The 21,169-nt window shown below is 43.1% G+C and overlaps 1 protein-coding gene across 2 annotated transcripts in view; it reads left to right on the plus strand.

Moving 5' to 3' along the window:
• Window positions 1–21,169, plus strand: part of DPYD (dihydropyrimidine dehydrogenase) — a 505,368-nt gene that overhangs the window by 51,338 nt on the left and 432,861 nt on the right. For both annotated transcript variants that reach the window (XM_081914137.1, XM_081914136.1), the window contains exon 3: window positions 14,061–14,143. In XM_081914137.1, coding sequence (XP_081770263.1) covers window positions 14,061–14,143 — 83 coding nt within the window. The remainder of the gene's footprint in view (window positions 1–14,060; window positions 14,144–21,169) is intronic.

Consider the following 21,169-nt stretch of genomic DNA (forward strand, 5'->3'; position numbering starts at 1 on the left):
CCTGTCAGGGTCACCACTTAGGCACCACCCAAAAAGAGGACAAAGTTTGCTTAAAGTGGCATCTACTGATGTATAGGCAAAATCTGAATAGAAACAAAACACATCTCTTCATAGTGGGGAAGACGGTGATCAGGTGACCTGGTGTCAGGGACTGGCTGGATGAGGAAGAGTGGTGGGATCCACCTGCCCAAGAGCCACCCAAGGAGGGCACAGAAAATGACAGCTTAGATCCTGGATCCTGGTGGTGGGACTCTGAAGAGCAGTCTGTAGAAGGGACAAGCTAGCAGGGGGTTTGAACATTCAAGGTGGGTCAGGAGAAGGAGGGCCTTCCAGGATAGGGTTAGAGTCACAGACTCATACAGAGAGGAGGCAGAAGTTGGCCTTGCTACACAGCAGCAGGATAGTTCTAGTCCTACTGGCTCCCTCTCACCCTGGCATCCCACTCAAGGAAGAGTCCTGTCTGTTGCTGAGCAATGGGCCAGACAGGCAGTGGCGTAGCGTGGGGGTACAGGGGGGGCTGGCCGCACTGGGCGCAACATCTGGGGGTTAGGGTTAGGGGCGCAAATCCACGGGTTAGGGGGCACAAATTACTTGCCTTGCCCCGGGTGCTGACAACCCACGCTACGCCACTGCAGACAGGTCCAGAGGAGGAGCCCGCCCCCTCAATGTAGCCTTCATCTACTTGGGAGGGATCTAGAGTGAAGGGCTAGAGGAGGAAGGGCAGAGCTAGTGGCCAGTTTAAGCAATGTCTCAGCTGGATTAAGATGGACCAGAGCTAAGTGCCTTCCGTGCCTTCCGTGTGTGTGCCTGCCCTGTGGCTTGTTGACAGTTCCTTGACACATGGATGCCTCCTCAGACTTCTGTCCTGGTGCAAACGGTGGATGGGCAACTCCAAGACCCCTATCTCCTTTCCTAAGGTTCCTTATTTTTAAACTGGACTTTGACCAGACAGATGATGGTCCTTTCTAAAGTAAGATGCAGGGCCACCCTGAGTCCTGTGTTGGTTTGTTACTGTATGAAGGCACCCTGGGAACAGCTCTGCAGCCAAGAAGGCAAGGCGAGCAGCAGTGATGTCTGGTGAGAGGCCTTTGTATGCCTGATTGTGTCCCATTTTTGTTAGAGGAAGACTTTCTAGAATCTGAAGAGAATAAGAAGTCAATGGAAGTTCAAATTTTATAGGGAATAACACTTCCCTTGTTATGGTTACAAAGGTTTGCATGGGGGAAAAGAAGCTGGAAGGGGTTTTTAAATTCATAACAATGGTCTATTAGTCTGGTTGTTGTTGTTTTTTTAATAATTTTTCTTTGGCATGTAATCCTCTTTAATTAGATTCCACTCTGTTGTTTCAAGATTCCATAAACTGGAGTCTTTTCCACCAGCTGCTGAAGCAGGAGTTACTGTCTAAATGATATTCACAATGAGTATTTGGAAGGTTTACAATTATACCCTTGCTAATAAGTTGTGTTATTTTCCCCAACAATTTTAAGAGCTAATCTTCAGAAGGCATTTTAAAATTAGCTAAAATTCTGTCGAGAGATTTACAAAAATGGTTAGCATGAAGATAATTATGTCACAGTCCTTGGACTCCATCTCTGATTGTGTGCATATATCAGAAAATGTCAGCTGTGTTTTCCCTTAATAATCATCCTTGCAGCAATATATTACAGTTTTAAATTTCTGTTATAATTTTGCTGTGGGTTTATAAAGCACTAGACAGTTGTTTCTAAAGTTTTCTGCTGATTAAATAATCCAAAGACTTCTCAAAATAACAAGTGATTATCATGTCTAACATTCTAAATATCAATAAGCAAATCAATACAGAGGAAAAAAGAGCACACTCCTTGTTGAATTATAAATCCTATTTGGAAGGCGACAATTGTCTTTTGGAGTACAAGTGAGATTTTAAGAGGATGGCTTTGTAATAAAGCTTACATTTTCACAAGCATATTCTAAACTTGAACGGCTTAGGGTGTTGCATCACTGAGACAGATGGCACCTTCTTGAAATTCAAATTAGGTGTTCAGAATGAAAGTTCTGGGTCCTCTGTTCTTCTAAAACTTAGAACTGAAGAAGCCTATGTTGGGTAGCACTGTGCAGTGGTACTTCAGGTTACAGATGCTTCAGGTTACAGACTCCGCTAACCCAGAAATAGTACCTCGGGTTAAGGACTTTGCTTCAGGATGAGAACAGAAATCGTGCAGTGGTGGCGCGGTGGCGGCAGTGGGAGGCCCCATTAGCTAAAGTGCTGCCTCAGCTTAAGAACAGTTTCAGGTTAAGAATGGACCTCCAGAACCAATTAAGTTCTTAACCTGAGGTACCACTGCATAAAGGATTATTAGCATTATTCACTGGTGCTTCATGCATCTCATTTGTGTGGCTTTAAAAATAGGATGCTGCCTTATCTCAAGTCAGACTACAGTGGTACCTCGGGTTAAGTACTTAATTCGTTCCACAGGTCCGTTCTTAACCTGAAACTGTTCTTAACCTGAAGCACCACTTTAGCTAATGGGGCCTCCTGCTGCTGCTGCGCTGCTGGAGCACGATTTCTCTTCTCATCCTGAAGCAAAGTTCTTAACCTGAAGCACTATTTCTGGGTTAGCAGAGTCTGTAACCTGAAGCATATGTAACCTGGAGCGTGTGTAACCCGAGGTACCACTGTATTAGTTCACCTAGCCCAGAACTCTGAGTATGCCTGGCAACAGCTCTATTGGGTCTCAGGCAAACATTGGGTACCAGATAATGTGAAACTACTAGGGCTGGACGATAGCCAGTTCTATTTTTCTAGAAAAAAAGTTGCCAGAACTCACCATGAACACCTTCCTTGTTCTCTTAGAGTGACAATGGCATCCACCTGAGAGGTGCCGGAACTGAATTCCGGCAAGTTCTGGCTGGAAAACCCCTCTGGCAATAACTGGTTTTCAACATTGATATATAACCAGCTAAACATTGCGATATACAGATATCTTCACCTTTGTATATCAGGGTAGGAAGTCAAATATTTTTTGTAAACCCTGCTGCCCTGCTCCCAACAGTTCTTAGGTTTGACTTACTCCCAAAGATTAATCCAGTTTTATCCCATCCCAAAAGAAACAAAGAAGGTTGGGGGAGTTTGTTGGAACCAAACTGAGAAAAAAAACAGTTTCAAGAGAAGGCATAATAGGTAACATGGTTTATTCAAAACCCAGAGTGGAAATTTTCAGTCTTCTCATGCACAAAGGAAAAGAAGGGAGTGTGAATCCAAGACTGGTTGTGGCTCATACCCATTATGGTTTTGTGTTCGACCTGAACCCAAACTAAACATAGCCTAGAGACCCTGCTACTGAGTGCAAATGGGTGAATAAAGGAATACAGTATTTAGATATTTGGTGGCAGCAGAGATTAAAGGAGTAAGAAAGCAGATCCCTTCAATTAAGTGGAATGGAACCTATCTAAAATAAATGTCAGATTTTACAACTAGAAATAAAACAGCAAACCATAGCAATATGAGTTTCTCAAGATGGAAAAAGATACTTATCCAAAGCGATAATATTGCAAAATTAAGGAGCCACAGTAGAATGAAGCACAAAACACAGCATAAGTTTGTTCCTCTCTGTTGGCCTTTGACCCTGGAATGGGAGCATGCATGGAGAAGTGTGAGCAAGATAGACTGGGGGGGGGGGAATTACAATTATAGCACAAATATATGTATGTCACTAGAAGTGAATGCATTCCAAGCCAGTGGAGCACAGCAGCTAACCCTACACATGCAGAATAGATTTCATTTCTGAGATGATGCCCATACCTGGGTCAAACCACATTTACTTCCCCAGGAAACTGGGAATTGCTTGAGAGCAGATGCTCTGTGTGCTCAAGAATGTTGACGATTATTTCTTCTTTTCAGATAGCTTTTTACAAACTGTACAGCAAATGGTTTTAGATCACATGCACATGCTCAGTCCCTATGGGATGCTGCACATGCACACTCTGTACAGGCTGCCGCATGAGCCCTCAGCCACTCTACAGCTGGGGGGAGGCAGGGGCCATCTTGTCACCCCCCCTGAGTGGCACCTGGGGCGGACCACCCCCTCCATCTCCCCACTTCATATGCCCCTGGGTATATCACCCACCCTTAAAGGTAAAGGGACCCCTACCATTAGGTCCAGTCGTGGCCGACTCTGGGGTTGTGGTGCAAATCTTGCTTTATTGGCCGAAGAAGCCAGCGTACGGCTTCCGGGTCATGTGGCCAGCATGACTAAGCCGCTTCTGGCGAATCAGAGCAGCGCACAGGAACGCCGTTTAACTTCCCGCTGGAGTGGTACCTATTTATCTACTTGCACTTTGACGTGCTTTCGAACTGCTAGGTTGGCAGGAGCAGGGACCGAGCAACGGGAGCTCACCCCATCCACAGGCCTTCTGATGAGCAAGTCCTAGGCTCTATGGTTTAACCCACAGCGCCACCTATGTCCCTTTACACCCACCCTTAGGGAAGAATTAATCACAATCTTCATGCACTGGGCCAGTCCATTTCCGGCAGCCTTAATTAGCCAGAATAGACATGTAGCCGGCTTCAGGCTTCCTAGAAGCCTGCCCATCTCCCCAGGCAGCCCAAGTTGAAAAAAGACCAATCGCAACAGGAGAGAGATGGATGCCCAGAATGCATCAGTTGGTGCCACCAATGTGGAGTCAAAGTCAGAGCAGATGTAAATGACTTTGTGCACAAAGCATCTTACACACTGGTCTCAGCAGGCCACCAAGAAAGCCATCACCCCCCGCTGAGGGCCCTGATGTAAATTCCTCTGTTTATCCTTGTTTGCTGAAATAATTTATGAAGCACCCAGGAAACCTTCCCAGAAATCTGATCTCCATACTTATGACTAAATAACACTAGTAAATAAAAACCTCTGCTTAGCACAGCATTTGCTCCCAGAATGATGTGTTTTCTAATGAAAGCTACCTTTATCAAAAAGTGTGTATGTGTGTGTGTGTGATATTGATTTTGGTGTGTGATTAACATTTTGTGTTCTATTTTTGACAAAACTCTGGGCAGCTTGTTAGAACTGTGGTATATGAATAATGGAGGCCTGGTTTCAGAGGTCAACACTATTAGACATTTCCCAGTTACCTGAACCTCTGGGGTGGCCCAGGACTGAATCTGCCACAGTCTCAAAGTGGCAGCTATGCTGCCATTAGCATCCATTGCTGATGGTCCTTTCATTTCTGTTTTTTTTGTTTCTCTGGGCTGAAGCCCAGGTGCCAGTGCTTGCATCTGCCATTCTAAACCTCTCCCAAACAGCGCTGTTTCCAGGACACTTGTACAGCGTAACTCCTGCTTAATGCTACATTGGGCTTTGGAGGAATTGTTGGGGAATTAAAATGGCGGGTGCCAGTAGTACAACTTGACAGAACACTTTTTGTTGTCATTGTGCCAACCTGCTGCTGTAAAGGGTAAAGAGAGAGGAGGACTAACATGTCAACTGAAACCAACCTACCGAAGGTAGTGAAGGTGCCATTGGATGGTATTCATTTCTAGTCCTACTCAAAGTAAACCCATTGAAATTAGCAGCATGACTCGGGCCTATTAATTGGTTTGGTTTCTGGAACACTTAGTTGGAGACACCCCATGATACCAGGCACTAGTTCCTGAAATAATGCACACATATATTGTGAGTGCTTGTTTCTCACTGTGGGACGAGGAGAAAGGACTTCTTTTTGGTCACACAAACAAAAGAGGAATGTGTGAAACAGCCAAAGCTGAAATGTGTGAAGAGTGCTACTACTGCTAGATCAGGGTTGTTGTTGTTAAAAAGTTGTCCTGCAGTTTTAACATCACAGTGCCATATTGGTTCATTACACCAAAACTTCATACAACTAGTGAAATAATGTTGTCATTAAGCCGAACCACGTTCCCTCAATATTAGAAGAGCCTGCAGAATCAGGCCAATGATTCATCTAGTCCTGTTCTCACATTGGCCAACCAGATGCCCATGGGAAATCTTAGTTTAAGGGAACACAGCAGCCTTCTCACCCACCGGCAATGAGTGAAGGCAGGCATATTGCCCCGTCCACACAGCAGGGGTGCCGGCTCCTAGGGGCTGAGCCTTTTTGGGCTCCCCTTTATTTTTAGGGTAGGGGTAGGCCCCTGCTATGACTATGGGACACGGGTGGCACTGTGAGTTAAACCACAAAGCCTAGGACTTGCCGATCAGAAAGTCGGCGGTTCGAATCCCCACGACGGGGTGAGCTCCCGTTGCTCAGTCCCTGCTCCTACTAGCCTAGCAGTTCGAAAGCACGTCAAAGTGCAAGTAGATAAATAGGTACCCCTCTGGTGGGAAGGTAAACGGCATTTCCGTGCGCTGCTCTAGTTTGCCAAAAGCTGGCCACATGACCCGGAAGCTCTTGGCACCCTCGGCCAATAAAGTGAGATGAGAGCCGCAACCCCAGAGTTGGTCACGACTGGACCTAATGGTCAGGGGTCCCTGCTATGCCTCCAAAGTGTGGAGCCGAGCACAATGTGCCTCCAGTGACCTGCTCCTCCTCCTCCTCCTCCTTCTTCCTGCCACAGAGGGGAAGGAGGGGTGAAGCAGCAAAGAGGAGGTGCTGCTGGCAATTAAGTCGCATGGCCACCCTGTTTGGCTCCACCTGACGTCATGCACTCAGCGTTGCTTCCTCCCTCCCATCGCTTTTGCACGCTAGCACCTCTGGCACATAGCCATCACGGCTAGTCCTTATTTCATTAGAGCTAATCAGCGCCAAGCTTCTAGGGTGTAAAAGAACGCACCCCCAATCTGGATGTCAGTGGGTCACAATATTACTCAGGCTCTTTTATCACATTACCTTTGAAGAATTGGAAAGGCAATGCCAGAAGTCTTGGAGCCCATGCAGCAGTTGTGGCTGTTTTCCACACTCAACATTGGCTTTTAGGGAAGGACGGACAATACTGATGGATGACTGGAGCAGCTGCAATGTGCAGCGCAACTCCCCCCCCCCCCCGCCATGAAACGAAAGTGTGTGTTTGTGTTTCTCTGTGTGTGTGTGTGTAAAGGGTAATGTGAGCTGGTGTTAATACTTCATCTGCAGTTAAGATGGTAATGTAAGAAGCTCCTGCAGGGTTAATGAGCTTAGAACTGTGCCTTGTGTTTTTAAGATCTTGGATTACACAGGAGTATGTGGAGAGACAAACAAGAAATGATAATGGCTCTCTTTGAAAAATGGCCGGTCATTAGCTGAGTCACTCTCTTGCACTGGCTGGAATTCACAAGCCTTTTTGCAGGGTGGGGAGGGAGCAGAGGTAAACGAAAATGTGGTATCCCTTTATACGAGCAAGGCTGGCGATTAATTCCATTGCTTACCTTCGTTACAGATTTAGTGGAATCCAAACTGGGTTCTGGGTGTTCTTTTGTCCTTAGGCAGATTTCTCTCTAAGTGATCGCTGATCTATGGGGGCCATTGTCACCAGCACCGTAGCTCAAGCTTTTGCATTTCGGCTTTTAAAAACTTCATCAAATTGTGGTGAACTTAAAGAGCCGTCTTATAGGGCAAACCTCCACTTACCATTTACAGTGGCACCTCTGGTTGCAAATGGGATCAGTTCCAGAGGCCCGTTTGCAACATGAGCAGAATGCAACCCGCATTTGCGGGTCACAATTCGCCACTATTGCGCATGCGCATGACGTTCTGTGCATCTGCGCATGTGCAAGTGGCAAAACCTGGAAATAACCCTTTCTGGTACTTCTGGGTCGCTGGGGGACACAACCTGAAAACGCGCAACCTGAAGCAAATGTAACACGAGGTATGACTGTACACACATTTAATATGTGTGCAGCTGTGAACATGCTCAACCGTGCCCATGTGCATTGCGCCGAATCTGGAAGTGACCTGAAAATGTCACAGAAAGGGGTGGGGCTGGAAATGGGGTGTTTGCAGGCTTTTTCAAAGGTGTTTCAAATAGGCAAGCAGACCACAACTTTTAGTGACTTTTCTCTCTGACACCCCCAACGTTTACTTTGTAATTGTTTCTCTGTTTTATTTGCTTTGCTATCATAAACCTCGGAGTTGTGTGGTTTGGTATCATACAGCATTACAGAACTGTTAAGAGAGATAAGATATAAATACCGTATAATTATTCCACCACAGTTGAAACTTTTAGACCTTATCGAGACCCGCAGGAAATAACTTGGCAGAAAGCCACCAAAACGTCCCCCTCCGCCTGTGTTTTCATTTTCTACTTTAATTGCTGTTAAAAACTGGGAATTAATTACTTTTTATCTCCTTGTCTTGGAAGTGTCATAGGGCCAAGTTAGGCATGATGATGAATGTGTGGCTTGCTGTTGAAACACCCCACCCTTTCCCCAGTAACCTACCTGTGGATTGGCATCACGTCACAGACTGGTTGATTGCAAAGGAATGGTGGGAGGAACCAACTGGGGAACCCCCAAGGGAAGAAGGCTGAGAGCGTGGGGATTGGTGGTGGGACAATGTTGCGTGGCCAGAAGGAGAAGACTGGGAGGAGGTGTCAGAAGCTGAAGAGGTAACAGGGCTTAGTGAGCAGGAGGAATCTGTGGCAGAAATCAGAAGTCCAGAATCAGAGGAGGAAGCTGGAGCAGGAAAAGAGGGAGGCCAAGAGGCAGAGATGAGTCCAGCTGGTGAAGAAGCACAGGTGTCTCCTCATCCTGCTGTGACAAACGCCCCTCTCCCTAGTCTCCCAGAACCAGGAGTGGCATGAAGAGGCAGAGGAGAAGTTAGCTTCACGCAGGCACAGTCTCAGTTTGCTTAGGAAAAACTCTGGAGAGGAGAGGACTTAGCCAGCTGTGTACAGTATTAGAATCCTATATACAGGACGTACGGGTGCTACTGGACTTTTCAAAAAAATTATTTTGACTGTGTCAGACCAACACGGCTACCTACCTGAATCTAGTACATGCAGAGTTATGTACACACAGTAAAGAACTGAGATAGCACCTGCCCCTGGTCCCTTCTGACACCTGCAGAATATAGTTCCCATTCATGTTAGAAACTTTTAATTTTAAGTGAGTAAGGATAGTGCAGCTTGGGCAGTGTGTGTGTAAATATCCTCCCTGTTTACCACTGCACATGTTGGAATTGGATAAGAAGGTTTGTGGAACAGGAAACCAGAAGAGTGGAATAGACTTTTCCTGTGCATTATAGCGTTTTTACCTCAAATGAATGCATTTGAACAGTGGTGGTCAACAAAAGTAAATTATGGGGGCAGCTGTGACAACATGTAGGATGCTCTCTTTTTTTGATCCATAGAGAAGGATGGAGTCAGGCCATGTTTATTCCTCCTTACATGAGCTGTCAGATTTGCAACCTTCTGAAATGACTCTGGTGTTCAGTATCTGCAGTGGTTCGTGGCTGTTGCAGTTGCTTTAAATGTCACCAGTCTTTTGCAACTTTTTGCCCCAATGAAACAATTTCAGACTGAGTGTTTAGTTTGATTTAGAGATTCCTCCTCCTGCTTCTTTTTACCATTGGTGCTATTATGCCTTAGGGTAGAAGACTGCAGAGGGGTTTGTTGTTGGTGTTATTCTTTACAAAACAGTCCTTGGAATAACTTGTCACTACCTAGTTTTGAAAACTGTTTCTTGCGACAACTCTCTCAGGAAAGTTTTTTCCTCCAGTATGTTTGAGAATTCAATAAGGCAGCAGGCTGCTTTTTTTTTTTTTTTGCATCTTATATTATTACTTTTTGCACAAATGCAGCCATGGTTGTTCATCAATATAAAAACACTAATAGTGTCAAATGGAACCAACTCTATCTTCTGGTTGCAAAGAGTAAAGGCAGATGGGTAGTCTTTCTGCAGCCTTTACAGTGGTGAATAATATATTGCTGATGAGGAACAGAAAACATATGAGACTAAACAGAGGACAGAACTAATGTGTGATTTATTTTTTTAAAAAATGGCCTTGCAGATTCCTTGAAAAACAGATGAAAGAAAAGAACTCCTAACACAGCCTTGCTTCAAATATCCTTTGCTGATTTGGTAATTATGTCTTAGCAGTGTCAGTAGAGTAGCATGATGTTTAATAGTGTATATTAAAATGTCTGTAGCATTATCTCAAAAGTTATAACAAGCTAATTTTGACGTTAGCTGGGCAAGTTGATAAGGCCTTTTTAATAAAGTGATATAAAGGGGCTTGGGTAATTATTTTTCATTCATGTTTGTCTTTTAAAGAACCGAGCTATCTGTCATAATTTCACAATAGCCAAAGACAGGGCATCATTAGGAAATGGCTGCAGGATTGGCAGAGTGGGCGACATTATGTAAATACGTGTGTACCATCCTCTTCTAGGCAGAACACATTTAAGCACACAGATTGGACCATGTGTCTAAATATTATAAAGAATCATAAAACGCAAGTAAAGGAATAGAAATGGGAAGAAGCCTTATGGATGTTTTTGGGTTGCTGTACTAACATTTGTGCAGAAATGCTTCAGAGCTATCAACCATCTTCAGATCTTTTGCTGTTGTTAAATTCTGTTGTTGTTGTTTTAATAACTTTAAATAAACTTGTGTATTTCCAAAATGTAAATAGCAGCACCTTTCTTCAGACAGGATATTTTCAGGGGCAGCATGGAGGCTGTGGAACTCCTTGACAGTTGAAATCTGCCACCTCACTCCTTTGTTGGTTGGTTGTAGGTAATGACTGAAGACGAGAGCTTGCCTGAGAAATTTTGCTGCCTGCAATAGAGGAATAAATGACATCCTTTTCCCTGCCGAGGTGAAAATGTATAGTGCCCACAGCTGGCCGAACTATTCTTGCAAAAAATGGGACACAATATCATGTGTCTCTCTCTGCCTTTTTGGCAGTAAGAATACAAAGATAATAAACCATGGAGCAATTTTCTGCCCTTCCATGATATCCCAAATTAACTAAACGGTAGGGCCAGGCTTGCAAAGACCCTTTTGTTTTAATTTGCTTTGAAAATATAATTGTGGCTCCTAGCTTTGAGATTACTGTTGACTGCTTTAACAAGCTGCATTGGTTTTTTTGTTTTGTTTTCTGTTTTAACAATCTGGGCTGTTTCAATGCTTGATTTTCTAACTCGGATTATTATTGATGTGCTCCTGCTTAGATTTTCTTCATTTTGTAAGGTGCTGTCATTGCCTTCCATTAGAAGAAAAAAAAAGGGATAGGAATAATAAGGTTGCTGGACTTAAGGTGCCACCCCTTCTTCAAAGATTTTGCTATTTTGCAGCATAAAACCTCAACTCATTAAGCTGGTGAGGAGCTGACAGGGATGGCCTGTTCAGTTTCGCTGCCTGGAAAAACCGTGTAGACTGTCCCGATCCCATAGGGGCAAATGTTTCTCTCACGCTGAATCCGTTGAGTGCAATCGGGCTCCTAAATTTGACAGGGGTCATGAATGGTGGCCACAGGAAGGATTTCCGAGCACCTTAGAACTGTGACGTGTCTCACTCTGAACCTTCCAAATGACTTTTCTCTCCATGTTGCTGCCATCCAAAGAAGCCGTCTTGAGAATGAGGCCTTGTTGAAACTTGCAACCCATGCAGTAGTTTGCTTTTCTTTTACATGTCTAGGATGTCACCTATTCATTTCAAGACTCATTTTAGATGTCACTCATAGTTTACACTTATGGAAATTTTATAGGGCTGCAAAGCATACAAATTTATCCTATATATATGTTGTGTGTGTGTGTGTGTGTGTATGTGTGTGTATACACACACACATATATCTAAAAGGTAAAGGTACCCCTGCCCGTACAGGCCAGTCTTGTCCGACTCTAGGGTTGTGCGCCCATCTCACTTAAGAGGCCGGGGGCCAGCGCTGTCCGGAGACACTTCCGGGTCACGTGGCCAGCGTGATGAAGCTTCTCTGGCGGGCTGGCACCAGAGCAGCACATGGAAACGGCGTTTACCTTCCCGCTATAAAGCGGTACCTATTTATCTACTTGCACTTTGACGTGCTTTCGAACTGCTATGTTGGCACGAGCTGGGACTGAAAGACGGGAGCTCACCCTGCCGCGGGGATTCGAACCACCGACCATGCAATCGGCAAGCCCTAGGCGCTGAGGTTTTACCCACAGCACCACCCGCGTCCCATATATATATGGTCTGGTGCATCTTATAGAGCGAAAAATACGGTGTGTGTGTATGTATGTGTGTATATATATATATATATATATATATATATATATATATATATATGCAGGTTTTGGTGTCCTCGGGTGTCTTCCCGTGTAAAAGTTGGGGTGTCTAGGCGACATTTCGACGAGGTCTCACTCGTCATCTTCAGGCTGGTGCTTTCGGCTTCTTGTTACTGGAACAGAGCAGGATCTCAGTGTTTGAGTTCCTATAAATAGTATTTATAGGAACTCAAACACTGAGATCCTGCTCTGTTCCAGTAACAAGAAGCCGAAAGCACCAGCCTGAAGATGACGAGTGAGACCTCGTCGAAACGTCGCCTAGACACCCCAACTTTTACACGGGAAGACACCCGAGGACACCAAAACCTGCATTCCTGTACCCGTGAAAATCTACGAAAGCATATATATATATATATATATATATATATATATATATATATATATATATATATATATATATATATATATAACCACAAGACGCACCTAGTTTTTGGAAGAGGAAAACAGGGGGGGGGGATTCTGAATCTCAAAAGCCAGAACAGCAAGAGGGATCACTGCTCAGTGAAAGCAGCAATCCCTCTTGCTGTTCTGGCTTCTGGGATAGCTGCGCAGCCTGCATTTGCTCCATAAGACGCACACATATTTCCCCTTACTTTTTAGGAGGGAAAAAGTGAGTCTTATAGAGCAAAAAAATATGGTATATATATATAGTGTGTGTGTTTGTGTGTGTGTGTGTGTGTGTGTGTGTGTGTGTATATTTCTCTGTGTAGATAGATATCATGTGATACGATACAATGATATAAAATGCCACAGTTTTAATACTGAAGAGAGGAGATTGGAAATTTTCTGGGGATTATTATGAAGATCCGTATTGCAAATATACCATACATACATATTCTGATTAGGGGAGATCATGTTTGCTTGTTTATGCAGGGGTTATAGCTGTTCTGTTTCTGCAATAATTCTACAGTGTACCTGAAATCATTAAACACTGATTTTCTGCTCAAACCTGAGAGTCTGATTATGTTTTGGGATGGGGAGCAGTGTTGCTCTGTAATGTCAAACTCTAGGATCTCATCGCAAAAGGAGACCCTTATTCCCCTCAAGGAGTTCCAGTTCTCAGAGTGGTTTAATCATAAATTCCTCTTTCCACGGAACTTTGGGAATTGTAGCTCTGTGAGGGAAACGGTCTCAGCACCATTGACAAACCACAGCTCCTGGGATTCTGGGGGGGGGGGGAGCCTTGTTTAAACTGTTTAAACTGGTGTGATACTGCTTTAGAGGTACTGTGCAGACAGGGCCTTACAGAGCTTTCTCTTCACTCATCAGATATTGAATTTATTGCATCTTGCTTTCAAGTGTGTGTGTATGTTTAAATGAAATAAAGTTAGTCGGTGGCAGTTTCAGCAAATCAGGTGCTCTGTAAGAACTTTTGGAATTTAGAGTTTTCTGTCTTCCTGGACACTTGCTCCCACTGAATCAGTACCAAACATGATTCGTTATGGTTATATTTAAAGGAATTTCCTTTGCATGCAATAAACATATGCATCTTTATTGGGTCTATCTGATGACACCTCTTTCATTGGAAAATGACACACACAAAAAAGATAATACACATTTGTTCTTCTTGCTTGGGTTGCGGGAACAAAACCGATAGGAGGAAATTTTATCTCTCACATTATGGAATGTTGATAAGAGAATTGCCATGGCAACCTTATCATAAGCTTCATGCGTACTTTGTTGCTGAGTTCACAGTGTCATTTTTAATTACTCCTATGCAATTAAAAGCAAAAATGAGTAATTTGTGTGAATATGTAATCAATATAATCAGCTATGTTTGCACTGAGAGTGAATGTGGGCAATTTATCTAACTAGAATGAGGGCTTCACCCAACTTGGAAATTCCGCTTTTTTTAATGTGGATTCTCCTGTTTTTTTTATTGTTGTTGTTGCAGAACTGTGAGAAGCTGGAAAATAATTTTGATGACATCAAGCACACGACTCTTGGTGAGCGAGGAGCACTTCGAGAAGCAATGAGGTAAGTCTGGGTCACCATGGCAACAGTCACAGATGTGGTAAAGAAAGAGTCATTCTTCATTATTGGGGGAACAAATGAGTTCATTGCCACCATTCAGCTCTATTCTCTAAGGTATTAATTTGTCAGCGGAGAGGCTTCCCTTGAGGCTGTACTTTGGTTTTGAAGCTGCACGAATGCTAAGCCTCTCTGCACACTAAAAAACGCAAATGTTTAATTTGTTACTAAAAATGCTTAAGGGGGTGCCTTGTTTTATATTTATACTAAACTGTGTGAATGAATGAAGATTGTTCATCCAAATTGTGCAAGTATTAAGGAAATTGTACAGCGATTTCTTTCTTTCTTTATGCGTGTTTTTTTCCTTCTCCTAATTTGTATTTAATTTTCAGGATATAGCAGCCCATGTAATTTCTTTTCTATTAGACTTTAATGGGATTATACTACTGTATGTGAAAATGAATGACCTCCTCCATTCAAAGAGAGAAAGTGCTTTTCTTGATTTTCCACTTTTATGATCGCAGGAGTTGTGCAGCTCTGCTTATTCACTCAGGTCCCAGGACATGGGATGGGACATATTAAAGGTGATGGGGATCTTAAGCCAGCATTGCAAGGATGTCTGGCAAATACACCAGTACAAATACTAAGGCCACTGAAACTATTTTGTGAATGAAAAGCTGATACACACATCCAAGATCTTTTCCCATTTTGTGTGCGCTGATGGTTTCCACTCACATGGAGAGTGCAACACATTTATTTAGCTCCTTAGACCATTTCTATATGTAGGAAATGTCTCTAGGCATTGGACAGAAAGCTCAAACAACAGCAGCAACTAATATTATAAAATATATTATATTATAAAATAGTTAGTAGTTATTACACATCTTAGCCTCCTGGCTCTCATGCAGGACTCCACTCAGGTATTCTGGTTCTCACCCGGGGTCCAGATAAACTCATAGATCAACTCCAGAATCTCACAATGAAGAACAGAGTTCCTGGAACCCTCTTGACATCTCCCAGGTCTCTCACCATAGACTTGCTTTTGGTTGATGGAGTTTCCTCAGGCTGCTTACGGTTGTGTCCTATTCAGCACTCAGTTTGCTTCATTGCACAGATTCCAGGTTACAGCAGGTTTGGTCTGGTGAATTTTCCAGGGTATCCAGAGGATAGCAGAATTATGACACTCCTCCACCCATAATTCTTTCTCTGCCTCTGCATGCTTATCCTCTTCCCCACTTCTCTTCTCCCCAAACATGGGTCCAGAGTGTACATAACGCTAAGCCAAACCATGGCTATCTGAGCATGTGGGTATTCATAACAGAAACCCCATCCACTTTGTTCCTCTCCCGGTGGTCCTGCTACCATGCTACCTGAAGCTAAGCCATAATTTGACTCTAATGGTACATTTGAACCTGGGTTTGTGGTTTGTCTCATTCCAGACAAACCACAAGTTGTAGTCAAGGTTTGTTATTGTCTTACCACTCCCAGTTTGTCAGGGGAGAAAAACCTTGAGCTTGGTTTTGAATGTACCACTAAGCCAAACTTAGCCCAGCAGCAGGAGAATTTGGAAAGATGCCATAATTTAATGCATTCAAGCTAGGACATTATTTAGCTTAGCATTACTTGCGAACTGGGCCATGACTTGTTATGTCCGGGTATAGCCACCATCTCTGTGTTTTTCAGCTGTCACGGTCACTCAAGTTGCTTCCAGTAGCTGTATCTACAGATTACTTAAATTGCTTGTTACATTTTAAAGTGTGAAATGGAACCCAATTTCCCCCCCTATCCCAGCTTTAAAGTACAGTGGTACCTTGGGTTACAGACACTTCAGGTTACAGACACTTCAGGTTACAGACTCTGCTAACCCAGAAATAGTACCTCGGGTTAAGAACTTTGCTTCAGGATGAGAACAAAAATGTGGCAGCAGTGCAGCAGCAGCGGGAGGCCCCATTAGCTAAAGTGGCACCTCAGGTTAAGAACGGTTTCAGGTTAAGAACGGACCTTGAGAACGAATTAAGTTCTTAACCTGAGGTACCACTGTATCACTTTACCATTCAGATATCAGTTCCTACTTTCGTATTCTCACTCCCTTATGGTGCATCCTAAAGCAGGTTTCTTCACCCTGGAATAAACTATTACAGAAGCTAAGCAGTAAGGGTAGCAGTGGGGGGACAGAGGCCAGTACATGTATACTGTAATGAAAATGTCCGGTAGTACTGCATTGGTTATTTGCAGGAAAACAAGGATGTGCATTACCATATCTAGTCAACGTGCCTGTGATGAGCCTAATGTTAAAAGACATAAGTTTGTGCAACTGCTTTTTAAGGAGAAGAAGGGGGGGAAACGAGAAGTGCCAAAATTCTGGTGTGCGCAGAATTTCTTTTCTTAAACCAAAGCTGCTCTGTGGACTGGAGGTGGATAGCCTGCCACATCACAGGTTTTGTATAGATGGGAAAGTAGAGAGGGTACCACAGAGACAACTGCAGTCTTGAAGTGTTAAAATGTTTACTTTGATTACTAATATAGCTGCAATAGATTTTAGAGCTGGCTTTATCTGATGTTTTAGTTGCTAGTTATAGCACACACGTGCTAGAGCAATGTTCTTCAACCTAATTTCCCCAGATGGAGTTGGACCACTAATCCCATCCCCCCAGCCAGTTTAGTCTACGGCCAGGTATGATCAGAGTTGTAGTCCAATAACATATTGCTGCAGTGTGCTCATGTGTTTTGTTTTTTTGATCTGATTTTGCAAACACTCCCCAAACGATCAGTGTAGCTTTGAAATAGAGAGCCATATGGTTTCTAGTTGCAGAATAACTCAAAGGGAATATCTTGTCACAGTATTCCACAATGGTGGTTATCTCCAGGGCTTTAGAAAAGTGATTGCGCTGCCTTAAATATATTTAAAGTATAAATCAGGACGCCCATAAAAGTCTTGTTTTGAGCTTGATTGCAAGATTGATATTTGATGAAGTAGTCTCCTTTATGCCACCGTTGACACAGAATGTTTATGTTGAGTTGTTTTCTCAACTTCATATGGGCTTATAAGATTGTATAGGCTTAGGCGGTTCTGTACTTTATATTGTCCAAGATTTCATCTGTAATTTCTCATTTTTTTTCCAGTTGGGAATTTTAATTTACTCTGTGAGCTGCAGAGATAAATCGGAGAGCAGGCCTTCCTCCTTAGAGAATACTGTAGTGAAGGGGGAATATGGGAGTGTGGAGAGATTGTGATTTCCCTTGAACATTCCTTCAATCACCTGTCTCAAATAAACCAAAATTCTTTAATTTTAACTGACCTAAGGTTACACATTACACATGGTCAGAACTGGCAGTTATAAACTTCTATTGAATTCTGTGGAAATGCCCATTGAAGTGTCTCAACTTGCAGACATTTCTTTTAACAGACTTGTTTTGTTCCAAACAAACAAGCAAACACACACACACACACAGAAACACACCTCAGCTGCTATATTGTACTGGACTCTTCAAAACAAAACACAAGGGGGGGGTAAATCTCCGTTATATTAAGAAATATATTTATAACACGTAGGCTTTTTTATGTGTGTGCGAGCCTGTAAAGTTTAATCGCAAGTTACACCTGCTAATCATGTTGCTTTATATAGTGCAGCAATGCTTTATGTTACTCGCAGGGCTGCTATTTTGTGCTGCAAGCAAAAGCAGCCTGCTTGTTGTCCAATGATATTATTATAATTGCCACCACTGATATTGTAGTAATTAGTAATGAAATTCAAGGCATAGTTTGAGGTGGGTGAAATGCCAAATTTTGGAAAACCTGTAAAAAAATCTTACTTGCTTGCTTGCAAATCCTTAGGATGCCGAATGGATTTCTCACAAAATATGGATGAAATGTCAGAGCACCAGTTGTGTGTTTTCCCCCTTTAATTTTTCTTTTTAGAAAAAAAAAGAATCTTTGTACAGTCGTACCTCGAGTTGAATGTGCTTCCGGTTGCGCGCGTTCGAGTTGCGCTCCACGGCAATCCGGAAGTAACGGAGCACATTACTTCCGGGTGTTGCCGCTCGCGCATGCGCAGACGCTCAAAATGATGTCATGCGCATGCACGGAAGCGACAAAATGCGACCCGCACACACGCAGATGTGCCATTGTGTCTTGACTCCGGAATGGATCCTGTTTGCATCCCGAGGTACCACTGTATATTAGAACTGATTGCAAAGACTTTTTAACCACATCAGAGGTTGCTTCCACATTAGGAACCTTTAGTGCTGCAATTCCATTTTCTTTCCATTATCAATTGGAAGTGGGAATTTAAAATGGTAGTTTTAGATGCTGCATCATCAAATGCTAACTTTTCCCTTGACCAAATTCCTTCTGTAATCAATGTCCCCAGCAATATAAATTAGTAGATTCCTACTTCCAGGTTCTGTGACTTCTATTTTATTGAAGTTCAGAAAAGTTAAGAGGATTAGTGATGAACTGCCTTGAATTAGCCATCTTTTGTTCCCTGTGCAAACGAGTTGTAAAGGGATCTAGTAGATTCTTTTGTTTCTGTTAAAGAAAAAACATGATTAAAAGAAGCCATTCATTAATACCTCCCCTTCCCCACTGCATGGAATAGAAGATGGTTAGCTATGAGGCAATCACCACTAATACCCCAGTTCTGGTGAAGAAGAAGCAATAAAAAGGAGAGAAGCTTCAGGGAGGAAGCTTTTAATGAAAGGAACAATAATCCATAAAGCAGGAATGGAGAACCTATGACCCTCCAGTTGTTACTGCACTCCATCTCCCATCAGCTCTGGAAACATGACCAATGATTAAGGATGGGAGCAGTTGTGGTCCAACAATATCTGGTAGGCTACAGGAACTCCATCCTTGCCCAGAGCTTCAACTTTGCCAGTGTGCACTAGACTGGCTGGGACTGCAGTTACATTTTATTGCCTGCTCCCCCATTGCTAGAAATCACTTCTGAAAAAGCACATCTTTCGTGTGAAGTGGCCCAGGCCAGGGATGGCTTGTTGAGTTGTTCATCATGTACAATAGCCCTCAGTTGTTGTTACTATGTTAGGGAGCTGTATTAATCCACAAAATACATTAATGATTCCCCACCACCTCCAATGGCCTACAGTGGTACCTCGGGTTACAGACGCTTCAGGTTACAGATGCTTCATGTTACAGACTCTGCTAACCCAGAAATAGTACCTCGGGTTAAGAACTTTGCTTCAGGATGAGAACAGAAATTGTGTGGGGGTGGTGTGGCAGCAGCAGGAGGCCCCATTAGCTAAAGTGGTACCTCAGCTTAAGATCAGTTTCAAGTTAAGAACGGACCTCCAGAACAAATTAAGTTCTTAACCTGAGGTACCACTGTGTAGGCAATTTTGCCTTTTCATTTCTCTTCCAAACCAAAAGCGTGAGAGATTAGATGGCAGGGAAGCCAGTGCAGTGGGAATGCAGCAGTAGAAACGTCAGATTGGCTCCACCATTGCATCTCTCCTGCGCATACCATATTTTTCGCTCTATAAGATGCACCAGACCATAAGACGCACCTAGTTTTTGGAGGAGGAAAACAAGAAAAAAAATATTCTGAATCCCAGAAGCCATAACAGTAAGAGGGATCGCTGTGCAGTGAAAGCAGCTGTTCTGGCTTCTGAGATAGCTGCACAGCATGCATTCACTCCATAAGACACACACACATTTTCCTTTACTTTTTAGGAGGGAAAAAGTGAGTCTTATAGAGCAAAAAATACGGTACCTCCCCTTGTCCTTCTCCCTCTTGTTTACTGGAAGTGACTTCTATGTTAGGAAGCCAGGTACCCAGTGCTGTCCCACACTGCTACACTCTTTCAGCCACTACTGATTACATTACCCCTCTCCTGGATGTCTTATGGCTTTATGGAGCCTCCTTGCACTGGGCGCTGGCTCTTGGCTCCACAACAATTCCTACATAAATTCTCTAGCATGGATGGAGCACGTACTGCTACCAGTCCTAATGTTACTTACTTTATTTTATTAAAGAATGTTTTTGCTCACAGATTGTTGAAAGCCCTTCGCTATATTTATAAAATCTTAGGCATGTAACTTCATAGTAATTTTCCTGTGATTTAAGAACTTAAACTATATTTCCTATTGTGTTCTAAGATACGTGAAGTAGTTCGCTCTTTGTCAACACCATGCCATTAAAATTCTGTTTCCTTGACTTTTGGCTACTTGAGAAAATCTAAAACAGATTGTTTATAAGAAATGTTCTGCTCTAAAGAAACCTTTATTGAAATCAACATTTTAATTTTGCTAGGATTAGCAAAGAGCAATTTTTTAAAAGTCAGATATTGAAAATTAATCTCTTAATTCCATAGTTTAGCCCCTTGTTAAAAGTAGATTTCTTTCCCCACTCCCAGAAAATGACTTATCCTGTACAGATTCTCCTGAGCAAGATTGACAAGAAGTGCCAAGATATGTGGGAAAATGCAAGCACTGCTGTATATTGACAAATAGAGGATTTTTAAAAAAAACAATTAGTTCTTTTAAAAGGTTTAGTGTGTGTGTTTAGGTACATTGCTTTCATACAAAAATCATTTCTTTTCCAAGAGCTCATGTTCCATACTAGTAATGACATTTAAGATAGAAGTAGTTATTCAAATAGTTGATAACCTAACATGCTTTGGCACAATTGTTATGGGTGTCTATCAGAGTAAAGGTAAAGGTAAAGGGACCCCTGACCGTTAGGTCCGGTTGTGGATGACTCTGGAGTTGCGGGGCTCATCTTGCTTTATACGCTGAGGGAGCCGGCATTTGTCCACATCCAGTTTTTCAGGGTCATGTGGCCAGCATGACTAAGCCACTTTGGTGAACCAGAGCAGTGCACAGAAACACCGTTTACATTCTGGCCGGAGCGGTACCTATTTCTCTACTTGCACCTTGACGTGCTTTCAAACTGCTAGGATGACAGGAGCAGGGACCGAGCAATGGGAGCTCATCCCATCGTGGGGATTCGAACCGCCAACCTTCTAATCAGCATGCCCTAGGCTCTGTGGTTTAGACCACAGAGCCACCCACGT

The sequence above is a fragment of the Podarcis melisellensis genome (genome assembly GCF_964234715.1).
Source record: "Podarcis melisellensis genome assembly, chromosome: 6".
Classification (NCBI taxonomy): domain Eukaryota; kingdom Metazoa; phylum Chordata; class Lepidosauria; order Squamata; family Lacertidae; genus Podarcis; species Podarcis melisellensis.